The following is a 14715-nucleotide window of genomic DNA, read 5'->3' as shown; positions in this document are numbered from 1 at the left end:
TCTGAACGTAATCGAACCTAAATGGAATCAATCTGACCTCTGGTTTCAGTATAAAATTAATAAATAAAGTATATAAATAAAATATAAATATTTTCACATCATATTTTCTGTTGTGTATCAATTTGTATCTTTTACATCAGATCAAGTATTGATTAAATCTCAAAATTTGGTATTCGGTTATTGATATTATTCAAATGACTATGGCAAGGATTTAGATTTTAAATAAGTGAAAGCAAAAAAAGGTGAGTCGAGTCGTGCGGTACCACGCAGAGGGAAAAGCGGCATTAGTAGTGCTGTTTTTAACACAACACAGTCTGTCTGCTGCACATTCACTGCTCATTCTGTGTATTTACTTCACATTCCCATAGGAAGTGAGTGGAGCTGCTCTCAGCCAATCAGAATCGCGGATCACGCTCCGACAACAAACAAAAGATCGAGGTTAGCAGAGCTGGTTATACTTTGTCCCCCAGCAACAACGACCCGCTCCTCTGTCTTTTAACTACTTTATTCCGATCCCGTGCGACAGACAGCCTTCTTCTAGTGTCTCTATTTATGGCTTTGTGTCGGCTGATGTCAACCTGAGACATTTCAGCGATCGCTTTGCCTTCGCTGGCCAAGCTAACCGCGTTAGCTGCTCGGCTAGCTGTGCTAACCCTCCTCTTCCTCTCTCCTCTCCCTCTTTAAAAACTTGACACTGACTGACACAAGTGGCGCTGGCTTGTTGCTGACAAGCCACTTTACTGAAACTCGTGTCATAGCCATGTCTGGACAGTCGTCGGGCTGTGGGTTTCTGATGTCGGTTGTTGTCCACGGAGACTCGGCTCTGAACGAGCAGGAAAAGGAGCTCAACCAGCGGCTCCGGCGGCTCTATCCAGCCGTTAATGAGAACGAGACTCCGCTTCCTCGCTCCTGGAGCCCGAAGGACAAGTTCAGCTATATCGGGCTCTCACAGAACAATCTCCGTGTTCACTATAAAGGTATGACACGAACACACAAACAATAGTTTAGCACTTTTATCAGCCCGGTGCTAACGCCAAGTTGTTAGCTTAGCTTGACGGTTAGCGGATCAACGCCAGCTGCCGTTGAGGCTAAAAACAAAGTCGGCTCGTAGCTTCATCAACAACAAGGCAGAGGACATCTTGCAACCCCGACCAGCTGGCGAGGTGTATCCACAGCCAAAAATTGACCTAACTAGCTCGCTAGCTTCCCTGCTAACTATCCTGTCAACCAGCTAAATGAACTGTCACCAATCAAGCTTTCACAGCGGATAACCCGTATATAAAAATTAACATTTCAAATGTAGAATCATCGTTTAACAAAGTCCATCAAAGGCTCGATGTGACTATCAAAACCATACCGTTTATCGTTAGCCAAAACGGATAAGGCTAGACAGCCCCCCAGGAAGGCTAATGTAGCATTATTAGGTAATTTATATGACAGGAAATACACAGTCAAATATCATGATTTGTCCCCTGATTAGTTACTCAGAGGAACAAGTGTTAGGCCTCCAGTGAAGTACTTATTGATGACAAGATAGGTATAAGTGGTACACTGCTGCTGAGGGTTTAATAAGTGTCTTGCCTGACATTCAGGTTAGACTAGTTGCTTAGCAAAGCTATCAAGAGGGTTTTTGGTGCAGGCCTACAAGAAAAGGCTACTGTAAAAAAGAAAAAGGTGTAACTATGCTTCCTGGGTGTGTTCTACTATTCTGGGTTTGACCGGCCCTCTACACACACACACACACACACACACACACACACACACACACACACACACACACTCAAACATGCTTCCTTGTTAAAACCAGAATATTCTGTCTCCCCAATACAAATCCTACTGCATCTCTTGTTGCAGGTATGCAAATGTGGAGTAACTTTACCATGCAGATGTTGGAAACTTATATGTGAACCACCTCCAGTGAGCAGAGCACTTGAAAAAGCCAGACTGTAATCCCACAGCAGTGTTAAGTAGAAAATATCAGGCGATCTATGATTACTGTGTTGAATGTTCTTAGTAATTTGGCATTCATTTGGATAGAATTTAAATAATTTTGACACAAATAGACTGAATATTGACTTAATTAAATTTTTTGGAAGATAGACCTGACCTCATCATCTATATCTATCTATCAATCATTAAATGCCTTGTTATCTAAAACCCACTGAACTGAATAATCCTTTGGTTATTTTTGCAAAAACAAATTGTCAGTTGTGTCCAAATGCCAAGGCCTGTTAAAAAAAAATCACAAGTAGAAGAGATGAAATGATTAGTTGATCGAATCAGTAACTATTTTGATAGTCATTGTAATAATCTGTTAAGTGCTTGAGTCAGCTTTTAAAGAAAAACACATAAAGTCATTCCAGCTTGCTTGAATGAAAATATTTGCTGGTTTACTATGAGAATAAACGGAATATCTTTGGTGCCGGAGCTGTTATTTGGACAAAACAAGGCATTTGAATATGTCAAGTTGTGTTTCGGGAAGTTCCAGCGAACATTTTCCTCTATTTTCTGACATTTTGTGGGTCAAACAGTTGATTAATCAGCAAAACAATCCCCAGATTAATAAATAATTATGAGTAGAGCCCCAGCAAGGATGACATCAATGCAGAATCTTGAGACGTTTGTTTAACAATGCTAGTTTATAGTGATGTCACACATCTGAACGTTTACAGTATGTTGTTTAAACATCCTGGAGCAACTAAAACATGTCACTAAAGTGAAGTAAACTGTATGGCAGAAAGTAGGAGTAAGAATTATTATGAAATGTTCAGATAACACAACACCACCCACTTGAATTTGGGAACATCGTCTTTCAAATAAACAAACAAACAAGCAAAAGGTCAAAGTAAATTAATAATGGCAGTAATGTTCCTCACTTTATCCCTGCAGGTAATTAGTAATCATCAGACTTCATGATCACCACAAAGAGCTTTTTAGTAGAGGTTGAGACAATTAGTCAATTATTAGACATGATATGAATTGAAAACCATTTTGATTATCAATCATTCAAGTCATTAATCGAGCACAAATCGTGAGAATTTGTTGCTTTCTTGTGTTTTTATGTTGTAAAATCTTTGGGTTTTGGACTGTTTGTCGAACATAAGAAACATGAAGATGTTATCTTGTATTCTGGGTAACTATGATGAGCATCTCTTTTCTTTTCTCAAACATTTTTTTTTTGTTAAATAGATGAAACAAGCATCAATTATTGAAAAAAAACCGGATTCATCAATAATGAAAAAAGTCCTTAGTGGCAGCTTTAGTTTTGATTTGGCAGCCTTTATGGGTGATAATTGTATTTCTTGTGATTTCCTTATTGGAACGGTGTATTCACATGGCAACCATTTTGTCAAGATAACAAATGAAAATGGAGGTGAAAAGTTTCATTTTAGTCAGTCTACATCAGTACATCTTCCAGATTTGAGTGTCCTAGATATTCCTGAGAAATATTACCCAGATCATCTATTAACAGACAGCTTCACAATTTCTCGAGTGTGTCTTAAAACAACAGTCAGGAGACCAAATGAACAGTAATCATTCCTCCTGTTCATACTGACCATTAGATCCCTTCATAATGCACTTACAATGGAAGTGATGAGGGCCAAAATCCACAGTCCTCCTCCTGTGCTGAAATGTATTTAAAAGTTTATCTGAAGCTAATATGAAGCTTCAGCGTCCAAATGAGTCAAATCAAGTAGATATCTTTCAACGTTACAGTCTTTTTAGTGCCAAAGTCTCTCTTTTTGTTACTATTCTTCCACCTGCAGCTCAACAGGGAAACACTGTCACACAAAGAGGCAATTTGATGCTATAAAGACTGTAAATGTGTCAGATATCCACTTGATATGACAAACTCAGACTGCTGAAGTCTCATATAAGCTTCACATCAACTTTTAAATGCGTTTTTGCACAAAAATGACTGTGTGGACACACTGTGGATTTTGAAGGGGGATCTCTTAACGGCCAGTATGAACAGGAGGAATGATTACAACAAGGAAAACCTCTTTCACTGTTCATATGTGCGCCTGACTGAAAAAAATGTGAACCTTTACTTTAAACCAATTAAACCTTCTTCTTGGAAAAGACTCATTGTAAGATGTCTTAACACTGTCAGTTAACCAGCAATCATTTAAACATCCCTTGACATAAGAAAAGCCTCCTCTCAGGGCTGAACATTTGAGGAAAATATCTGTTTTTTTTTCTACCAATATTGTGATTAACTTATTATTTCCTACAGATGAAACTATCTGACAGCATAAACGATATTTAAGCATTAAACGATGCCGTTGACAGCCGTGTATGGTAGCTGCTCGAGCTAACGTTAGCTTTAAAGACTGACAGAAAAAGCCGTTTCTCAGCCCTAAATCCTGGAGGTTTGGATTCAGAGCTTGTAAGATGATAGGCTTAAAACAGCTGAAGCATCTTGAGCTCAAGGGCATTCATAAAAATGCCATCTAATAGAACATCATCATATATTTCGGGACAACTCCTCCATTTAAACCTAGATGTGTATTTTCAAAATTTCAAAGCGGATCATTCCTCAGCAGTCTGATTCATGTGGAAATGTCAAAGTGTGGAAGAAAGGTGCAACATCACAGGCGTTTAATAAGACCCTGAGATATTCACTAAACCTAGTGGGGTGGTGATATTGTGAAAGTGGCTGCTGACGGTCAGTCGAAAGGTCAAAGGTCTGGCTGTACAATGCGGGGCCCACAGGACCTTTTTCTTTTTTTTAGACTTAGAAAACAGAGCAGCCTGCCGTGTTTTTATGCTGTTTGCTACAGGACTAGAAAATACAAAATAAATAAATAAAAATAGTACTTATCTTTATTTAATTGATACACTTTTATGTCCAATATGTCTTATCTGTTTTATTGTTTTTCTCTTTCTTTTTGTTGTTTTTTAATCTTATATTAGGGGCATTTTGTTCTGGTTTTACTGGCTAATTGTGTTACTTCCATTTTTAACCATGTGAAATACTTTAACTTCACTTACCTGAGAAAACGTGGGACTACCAGTAACTTACCCTCAGGCGGTTTTCCTTTTAGACTGTAACTTAGGTTGTAAAACTTTTATGGTGTAGAGTAACTGCAGAAGTCGCACCTCTCCCTTGATCCAATTTTACAACAACTTTGAAATTATCTGCTCAGTGTAGTATTATTAGTATCACTTCTTAAACCCGCTGTTTGATCTCGCCGTGAAGGACAGCTTCACACTTTTTAACGTCTTAAAACAACAGTCAGGAGCCCAAATTAACATTTAAAATAGGTTTTTCTTCCTGTTAATACTGGCCGTTAGAAGATCCCTTCATAATGCATTTAAAATGTAAGTGAAACTGTGCTCTAACGTTTTCAGGGTTTGGTTTTTAATCTCCTCCACAGCCACCGGTGCTAAAAAATCCACATCCTGCATTGTGCTTTGAATTAAACTTCCTATGAAATGGATGATTAATATAAAGATCTTTTATACAGAGAATCCCTCTTTATAGCCATCATTAAGCTGCTTTTTTTACACCGAACCAAACAAAGCTGGTACACGCTGCCCCCGTATGTGCCCCCCCCCTTCCACTCCGTGTCCGTACCTTTTTATACAGAAACGGTGAGGCGGAATAAAGGCGCAGCATTCCCGCCTTGAACCCTTCACGATAATGGAATGAACCAGTATCTGTTCCTACTAACCAGACCTCGTCGCTCTTGTCTCCCCTCACCTGAAGGTCATGGCAAAACCCCTAAAGATGCAGCGTCTGTACGGGCCACTCACCCAATCCCAGCCGCCTGCGGGGTCTACTACTTCGAGGTTAAGATCATCAGCAAAGGCCGAGATGGGTAAGAAAACAGAACAAGGCACCAACGTTTCAGAAAGACGACAACACCGCATTTACATTGTAATTTTAGCTGAGCTAGAAGGATGGCGGTGTCTGTCTGTCTGTCTGTTGCTCTTACGTTTTGGTAGAAAGTGAAATATCTTGACGAGTATTTAATGGACCGCCATGAAATTTGGTACAAATGTTCATGATCCCTTGAGGAGGTGTCCTAATTATTTTGGTGACCTGCTGACTTGTCATCCAGCGCCACCAGAAGGTCAGAATTTCAACTTGTCCAGCAATTCAGTTCGATAGCATGCTATGCTAACATGCAAAATATTTGTTTACATGTACTAAATGTACAATTTGCATGGTAGTTGTAATGTAAATTGTGTTGTTTTTTATATTCTGGGTCTGAGAAAAACAATATTTTTTTGGCACATTTTACGGTGTATCGATAACTTAATGGTTGAAATGACAATATAAACTTGAAATGCTACATGTCAAACGTTAGCACGTTAACATGGGGCTGTGATGTTTATCTCACACACTGGAAAACAAAATCAGTGGATGAAAAATGGGGGCGAAACCTTTTTTATCTGGTGTACAATAAAAGTGTGGCAATTACGTCAATCCTATAAATGGCATACAAACACAACTATCATAACCAATAAGCTGCTCATGTGCTGGGTGATGTACAATAACCCATTATGGATGCAAAATGGCTGCAAGGTGGGGAGCTGCTCAAAGCTTCAAAAAAAATTTGGTAACAATGAAAGTCCACACAATTGACTAGTCTAATCTGGATTTACATGAATTTTAACCCTGCAGCGCTGTGACTCACTGTAGCAGCTTGTTGTGATTAAAGACCTCATCCTGCGTCTGCATTTCAACCATATCGTCGTTCAGTTACAGCCGTATACTGAAGCGTAATAGTTGCTCTGAACGTGGACCTATTAATTGGCGAGCAGACGTAGAACTAACACAGTTTACAGTTTGTCTCCAGCAGGAAACCCTCATTTATTGATGTATTGTATTTTTGTTGCAGGTCAGAAATCCTTTTTAAAGAAAAGATGATGATAGCCTACAGGAAATTACAGTCTCTTACTATTCTCCTTCTCTTCATACCTTTTAGATTCCCATAAAGTGTGTGAGCATGCTGCCATGTCATGATCATATCAATACTTCATCTATCAAGCAAGCTCTCGGACATATTTGGTTATTTGAGGCTCCTATATGAATGCTGATTCAATGCTTTGCTAGCTGGGTAGAGCCCCAAACTGTTAACCATTATGAATCATTTGGTTACGTTCATGTATTATGATGAAGTCATTAGCATTTACTTAATACACGCCCTGTAAAGTTCATATCAGGAGACTGTATGACACACAGAAATCTGATGAAGTGAAAGCATGATTCAAGTCTTCATGAGGTCAATTCATAGTGTAAAAACCACGAGTCACATGACTTCACTGGTTATTTTCAAGCAATTGATAAGATGTCCTTGACTTTCATAGTCCAGAATAAAAAAAGACAGCTATGATACACACTTTTGAAATTGACAGATTCAAACTTCCAAGATCAATAACTCATAAGCGAAACATTGTTAAAACACAAATGATACCTCTTTCCTACTGCAGGAAAAAAATGTTTAAATCAAAAATTGAATGGAATTGTGACCTTTTTTAATATCGAAAGTCAAATCAAATTGTGGATTTGGAGAATTGTGACACCCATGGTGTCAAAGTTGGACAACTTATCAAGAGGTGCAGGGCATGTGGCATTTAAAATTCATAGCATGCTAACATGCTAACTATAAGCACCGTCGGTGATAAAGATTTAAGAATAGCAACGTTGGCCTTCTGTCTTTCATCCATTAAACATTTTTTCTTTGTCTGTAATGAGTCTTAACAGCCTCACAGGACTGTAAGTCTTTCTTTAATCTGTCAGTTAAATTGGTGATGGGCTAATAATCCTAAAATCAGTCATCAGTGATCGGCTCAACATGATCGGCGGCCGATCAATGACTCACTCTTCAGTCCATTATTATGTCTTTGTGTCTTTTTTTTTTTTCCTCTTTATGCACAACTAAACTCTCACCTGTCTGCTCCACAGGTACATGGGCATCGGCCTGTCAGCTCAGGGTGTAAACATGAACAGACTCCCCGGTAAGATGACACACTGTGTGTTTGTTTCTTGTCAGTGTTTATTTCTGCTGCTACGCTTTGGGTGCGGTGAGAAGAATTTGACGGTTGCGCCTGTCTGCGTCTTCCGTGTAGTGTCGGATCTTTTTTTGACTGTATGTGTGAGGATGTATTTTTTCTTGCCTTCGATACACTCGCTGTAGGTGTGACTGTGAGTGAGAGACTGTTCTTTTCAAAATCAGTCACTTTTACATGATTGCGTATTTACTTTTTCCTGTTGTTTGAGAGGAGGATTTCAACATGTGTGTGATAAGCGTGGAGAGGTGTAGGGGGAAAAAAAAAGTGTTAAATGTCCCACCATGTGCGTATAGATGTCCTGTAGCAGTGGGCTGCCTGCTCATTATGAGCATTTGGGTCAACTTCGTCAAAAAAAACCAAAAAAACTACTTTGAATTATAGTGAATTTCTGGAACAATGCTTTTATTTTGAAGCACATTTCCTGCTTCCTTGTTAGTTGAGGCACTACAACGTGGGACTTTACAGCACCAGTAACCTATCGAAGCCGGCTTTGCGGGTCATGTGACCCTTGCTTTGCACATCCACTGACTGTTGACGTCTTTACCGGAGACGGAGAAGAAGTTTTGATCCGCAACAGGTCGAACAAGATTGTCACAGAATATATTCAGCTCAGTTTTACTGACACTGAACACACAAATAATAAGAAAAAAAACAACTTTCCTTCCATCACTCTGAGCATTGCAGCTGTTTTATTTCCCTGTTCTTTGCATTGGAGCTGTTTACATGTTCTGCTGTAATTATGACTTTTGAATATGACTTAATTAGTTGCAACGGTTCTTGCAATGCTTCTAAAAAAACAAAACAAAAAAATCTTTCCAGGGATTCATAACCAATGAAATTACCTGTGAAATTACCCAATCAGTACATTATTCTGATTAATATCTTCTAGCAGTAGAAGTAACATCCTATCAACAAATGGAGATGTGGAGATAAGAACATTTAAAGCAGCTCTGCACAATATTAGTGGTATATCTGTGTGTGTTTTGAGGTTTGTCTCAGTAAGAGGGCTACTGGGTCAAAATATCCGAAACTTTAACCTACAAAGTGGCATCTGGAGAGAACGATAGTGATATTGATATTTTGTGGAACTCAGTAACTTAAAGATTTCAGGCGGAAACAATTCTAGGTTAAGCTAACGACACCGACTATTTAGGACAACACACACCGGCGGCTTGTGACACACATATCGGCGTATATGTCAGCTGATGTAACAAGACATCGCAGCACAGAAATGCCAAAGCTATAGTTAACTTGGACACAGTCTCACCACCACCACCGCTGTTGTTTATCTGTCAGAAAGCTCTAAGATTATTTTTCAATTTGGTCACAATTCTTTAATAAGCAAATTAAAGGGATCCTTATCAAAAATGGCAACAATATATTAGCCTTTTTTTTGTAAGTCTTCAATATTAATACAGTGTTTTGTTTTCTCTCCATCATCAACATGTTTTTGTACATGTATTACTTGAAGATACATGTTTTGTAAAATAGTGGTGTCATTTAATCATGTGGGATGAAAATAATATTAAAACTAAACTAAAACTGAACTAATACAAGTATTGGCCTCAAAAATCCAGTATCAGCCAGGCTTTAGATATTATAATGAGCAGATTTTCTTCCAGATTTTAGTGCATATATTAAAAAAGTGGTCTTTTAGTTTCTTTAGGAAAGCACATGATGAAAAATACTTCAAAGAAAATCTTCTACCACATGAAGGAATGCAGTGTGTCTAGATTAACAAGATGGGCACAGTTTCCAAACTGGTATTAACTACTTGTCAGTATGAAAACATGTTCTCTGACCCAGCAGCGCTAGCAGAAGCCGCTGAACTCCATGAAGGTTATCAGGCCTAACACTCCTTCACCAGTCCGAGAACCGGACCCACCCAGCAGCTCCTGTGTCTCCACAGAAAGATAACAAGAGGCCACCGAGCAAACCGCACCGTCCCGTCTGATGGATATATGCTAATGAAAACTCACTAATTGAAAGAACCTGATGCCAAACTGCTGCAGGGTTGAGTGCTTTCTCCCGGTGATGAACGAGGCAACCGCAGGATTAATTCTGCACCTCAGCAGTAACTCACAGGATCCCGCCACTTGGTTTTATAACGTTAAAACAACCCCGAGGCCGTCCGTCCGTCCGTGCTGCAGCAGAGACTGTTTCTTCCTTCCTCTCCATGAGAAATAACAAATGGATAAATGACTCCCATTCCACACATGGGATTGCTCGTGTGTTTACCTCTCTTAAAAGTTTACATGTCACCGATATGTTGAATGAACCTGTGGCCTTTTGGTGCTTGACAGCTGTTTGAAAGGGGTCAAATATTTCAAAAATTCATAGGAAACAAGACAAAGACAAAGGTAGGGTTAGTTTAATATTGGAACTGATCTATTTTATGCTCACCAGAGGCAATATAGATACTCAGGTTAGGTAAAAGGTGGTAAAGTGAAGAGTAATAACACCAGTCTGTAGTCTGGAGAAACTTGAATCAAAAGCCAAAGAAAGAAATGAAGGTCAAAACGCTGAAAAACCTCAAAATCTCCAATTTCTGGGAGAATTTCCAGCTTTCTGGAAAAACCGAATGAGCCGTGTCCTTCTGCGGTCAGCCAGTTGTTGTTTTTGGAAGCGTGTGTCAGTGTTTTTGGAAGACTGATTTTTCTCAGGTTCAATTCCCAGAGAGCGCCCATCAGTCATGTATCCTCGAGCAAGGCAGTAAATCCTCCTCCGCTCGCTGGCTTGTAGTCGGTTGCTCAGGTTGAGGATGTGGTGATATTCATGTTTTTAATTTAAGAAGAAGAAAAAAAAAAAAAAAAAAAAGTTAAAAATTTCAGCTTCACAGCCCTCATAAGTGACCGTTTCTAGTTGCAGGTCTCTGTTACCAAAACACACCAGTATTTACTGAAACTGTGGAATAATGACACAGCGTTTTCTATTTTTGGCTGTTTATGTTTCCAAGTTTTTTAAAAAGCAAAGCATAAATTTCTAACATGGGCTGTGTTTGCCCTTATGCACTTTTTTCTCCTCCAAAACAGAAGTTGCATAATTAAAAAAAAAAAAAAAAAAAATGAAGTGCACTTTTAGTTAAAAAGAAACGGGAATTGCAGCGTTGAGTCGCTTTGGTTGCTGTGATGTTGTCGGACATGCGATGTGATTTAGTCCAGCTGTTTTTTATTTATTTATTTTGTTTTTGTTGACTTTTTTCTTGAGGAGACTAGTTGCAACTCTTCTTCAGTATTATTTTGTTTATTCATGCATGCACATGGCCCAGACTGAAGTCCTCATCCTGAGTCTATTGGTCACAAATGTCTGGAGATTTGAAAACACAAAATGGAAAAAAAAAACAGTATTGATGTGCTGCCTTCATGCATTTTCACAGCATATTTGTTAGTATATGTGTGTGTTTTTGTTTTAATACAGTCACAGAACGAACCATCCGTTGTGTTTTTACACCTCTTCGTCGCCTGCTCGGCGTTCCTGCTCTGACGCTTTCCGCGTTTTCATCCCTCAGGTTGGGACAAGCACTCGTATGGTTACCACGGAGACGACGGCCACTCCTTCTGCTCATCCGGCACCGGGCAACCTTACGGACCCACGTTTACAACGGGAGATGTGATTGGCTGCTGCGTTAACCTCATCAACAACACCTGCTTCTACACAAAGAACGGTCACAGCCTAGGTAAGCAGCTCCGAAACCGTAGCAACAGTAATAATGTATCTGTATTTACTACTGAACTAGATCTCACACCTGAATGTGTGACCTGCACATCACTGCTGGCCCCCGTCCAGGCACTACAGATGGATGGAAATGAGCTATTAGTTATATCTGGAACAATAAATGTAGTGTGCTTTGTCCTTGTTAAATAAACAATAAAGGAACACTTGAATACAAGTGAAACACTCCTGAACCTTTGTACACTTACTGCTGGTGGATTTCATGGTTGTATATATTATATATCTGATGAAATAAACCAGCTATAAGCAAGACAGCGTGCAAATACTTCTGCTTAGAGCCACCGTGTGTTCTTACCCGGCCCACCACGCTGCTGCTTCAGCGTCCGAAGACTTCTTCATGCACATACTGGCATGTAAAAACACAGGTGGAAACATCTGGCCAAGATATATCCAGTAAAAATCAAGTCATATGAGCCAGTTTTACCCCGATCAAGGGAACCTTCATTCTGGTTTACATTACGTTTAAGAAATCTGGTTGCTGACACTAACCAGGTTACTTCAGCACATGTAAACATACTGACTGTGGCCTCCCCGGTGTGTGCAGAAATATATCGGACTCCTCTAATTCATGCTGACGCTCTTATTTCTCTCTCTCTCTGCAGGTATCGCCTTCACAGACCTACCAGTAAGTACCCACATTTTGTTCACTCCTTTTTGTTGTAATTTTTTTTTTTTTTTTAGTTTCCATAATTAATCAGGACCGTAGGGCACGGGTCTATTTATAGAAACGAAACGTTACGTATCCTGCAGAATGTCGACTCCAGTCAGAATGTTTACGCTGTGTAAAATGGATCGGAGGCTGGAAAACTTGCGCACTTCAGATGTTGATGTTCAGGGAGTTTGGGGGGGCTTTTTGGATTTATAAAAAAATAGGACATGTAGTAATCATTAGGGGGGAGAAACAAGATCTGACACACTTTAAAAGTCAGTTTAAAATGTCTGTGTTCAAAGTCTTACAACAGCTGAAGTTAAGATGAGATATTACTAATAATAATTGCTAATACTACTAATAAATAATACTAATTGGATGTGTTAGATCACATGATTTGAGTCCATATTATGCCTGGCAACAACACGTAAAGGCCTTGCAAAGTCTAAATCTTTAACACAGCTTTCTGTTTAAATCCATATTATATTTCCACACACAAATGTGTTTTAACAGATAAAGTGTAAGAGGTTGAAATGTTTATGGATGGATCGACACATTGGACGTCACTGTTAGCTGGCACGGATAAGGATGACTGATAATAAGGATCATATGAGGTGGAAGACCTTATCTCCGTCTTAATTCTGGCAATAATTAGCTTGAAGATCACCGAGGGCCTGAGTCTTTCCTCTGGTCTACTACGCCTGGTCTTATAGGCGCCGAGGTCTCAGAGAAGACAGGAAATATCAGGGAACGGTACAAACAGGGCTTGACATTAACACCCGCCCGCCTGCCAAATGCGGGTAGAATTCGGCAGTGGCGTGTAACTCAGTCACTCTTAGTAGCCACTTTGACTTTGCTTTTCCTAAAGCATCTCAGAGAGCCTCTGACCCTCTGACCCTCGCTCCTGCCCGCCTGCTGCAGCTACGAGAGCATGGCCAGGTCACTCACACACACACACACTCACACACACAATTACCGCTGCATCTACACTACACGCAGTTCACATTCACTTGTGAGGACACACACACACACACACACAGCTAGCAAGAGGAAACATTAGGAGTTTACAATTCTGTTATTTTGAATCAGGAAACAATTGAATTGATTAGATAAAAATAATTTGTTCTTTACTGCAGAGATTTCTTCTACTTTCTATTATTTACTGTTAATAAATATTTGCATAGACAATATTTTTGTCTTGCTAGGTTTATTTCAGTGTAGGTTTTATTTTTTGAATCATCTACACTCCTGCACCACTTTTATTATATGCAGTGAGAAGCTGCTCTTTTTATGTCTTTGCACGTTTTCATACAAAAGGTGTTTTACACACAACTTGATCAGAGCTGAATATTTGATGACTAATGTTATAAATTGCATGTAGTCTTGATTTGGGTGTTAACAGTGGTCATTTACATTTAAAGGGTTGTAAATCTAGTTCCTCAAATAAATTGTAGCCCACAATAGTCAACTGTAATCAAATAAAACGTCATTTCCCAACAGCAATATTGCGGTTAGTGAAAATGCTGAGTGGCTGGTGAGCAGAAGAGTTAAAGTCAGGCCCCCTTAGCTAAGATGATGAGAGTATAACACCAAAAATATGTGAATATTAGCTACCCAGACGACTGCCTGTTGACGTTCTGAGTGGAAACTGTGCCAGCCAGTGTTCTGCTTTTTTTCTACTCAGTGTAGCAACTGTTGTATTTGTTGGACCAACAAACAGCATGAATACCAGAACCTCTGCTGTTGCACTTCCTCTTTAAGGTTTTTGTGGCTGTTGAGCTTCTTTTGATGACACTTGAAGTTTCTTCTGAAGGAGAACGCCTCTCCTCTCTTTATATCTACCATTGAATGATGTTTTTTTTTTTTTGTTAGGAAAAACTGTTGTTTTGTGATGCGATGGGCTGTTGGTGCTTAGATGACTAGGGTTGCTTTGTGCTATTGTGGCTCATTTTCAGGCCAGTCTCACTCCGTAGGCTCTCATGCTTCATTATGTGAACGACTCCCACACCGAACGGACATTAATTCTAATGGGATTCATGCATGTATTAACCGCATCGAGATGTGAGGGAGACACTTGTTTTGAAGGTTTTTTTTTTTTTTTTTTTTTTTCCCCTTTTCTTGCTCTGTAGCAAATGAAAATGGGGCCGACTGTTTTTGTAGGGAGAAGAAAAATAAGAGTCTTAGCCACAACAATAATCCATTGAGCAGCAAAACAGGCTTGGCTGTGAGCCAGACATTCATGTTCCTCCAGAGTTGTGCGCTGAAGTGCGTCACCTCGGAACAGCTGACCTTTGTGGTTATTGGACCAT

General features: G+C 39.5%; 1 protein-coding gene across 1 annotated transcript in view; it reads left to right on the top strand.

Annotated features, from left to right (window-relative positions):
* The first annotated feature begins 385 nt into the window (after positions 1-385).
* ranbp9 (RAN binding protein 9) overlaps positions 386-14715 on the top strand; it is a 35054-nt gene continuing 20724 nt past the window's right edge. The window contains exons 1-5 of the mRNA XM_044368198.1: positions 386-977; positions 5714-5825; positions 7919-7971; positions 11534-11701; positions 12360-12382. Coding sequence (XP_044224133.1) covers positions 761-977; positions 5714-5825; positions 7919-7971; positions 11534-11701; positions 12360-12382 — 573 coding nt within the window. The 5' untranslated portion in view covers positions 386-760. The remainder of the gene's footprint in view (positions 978-5713; positions 5826-7918; positions 7972-11533; positions 11702-12359; positions 12383-14715) is intronic.

This window comes from Thunnus albacares, chromosome 12 (genome assembly GCF_914725855.1).
Source record: "Thunnus albacares chromosome 12, fThuAlb1.1, whole genome shotgun sequence".
Taxonomy (NCBI): Eukaryota; Metazoa; Chordata; class Actinopteri; order Scombriformes; family Scombridae; genus Thunnus; species Thunnus albacares.
Note: the sequence above shows the minus strand (reverse complement) of the source record. Positions and strands in the feature narration are given on the sequence as shown.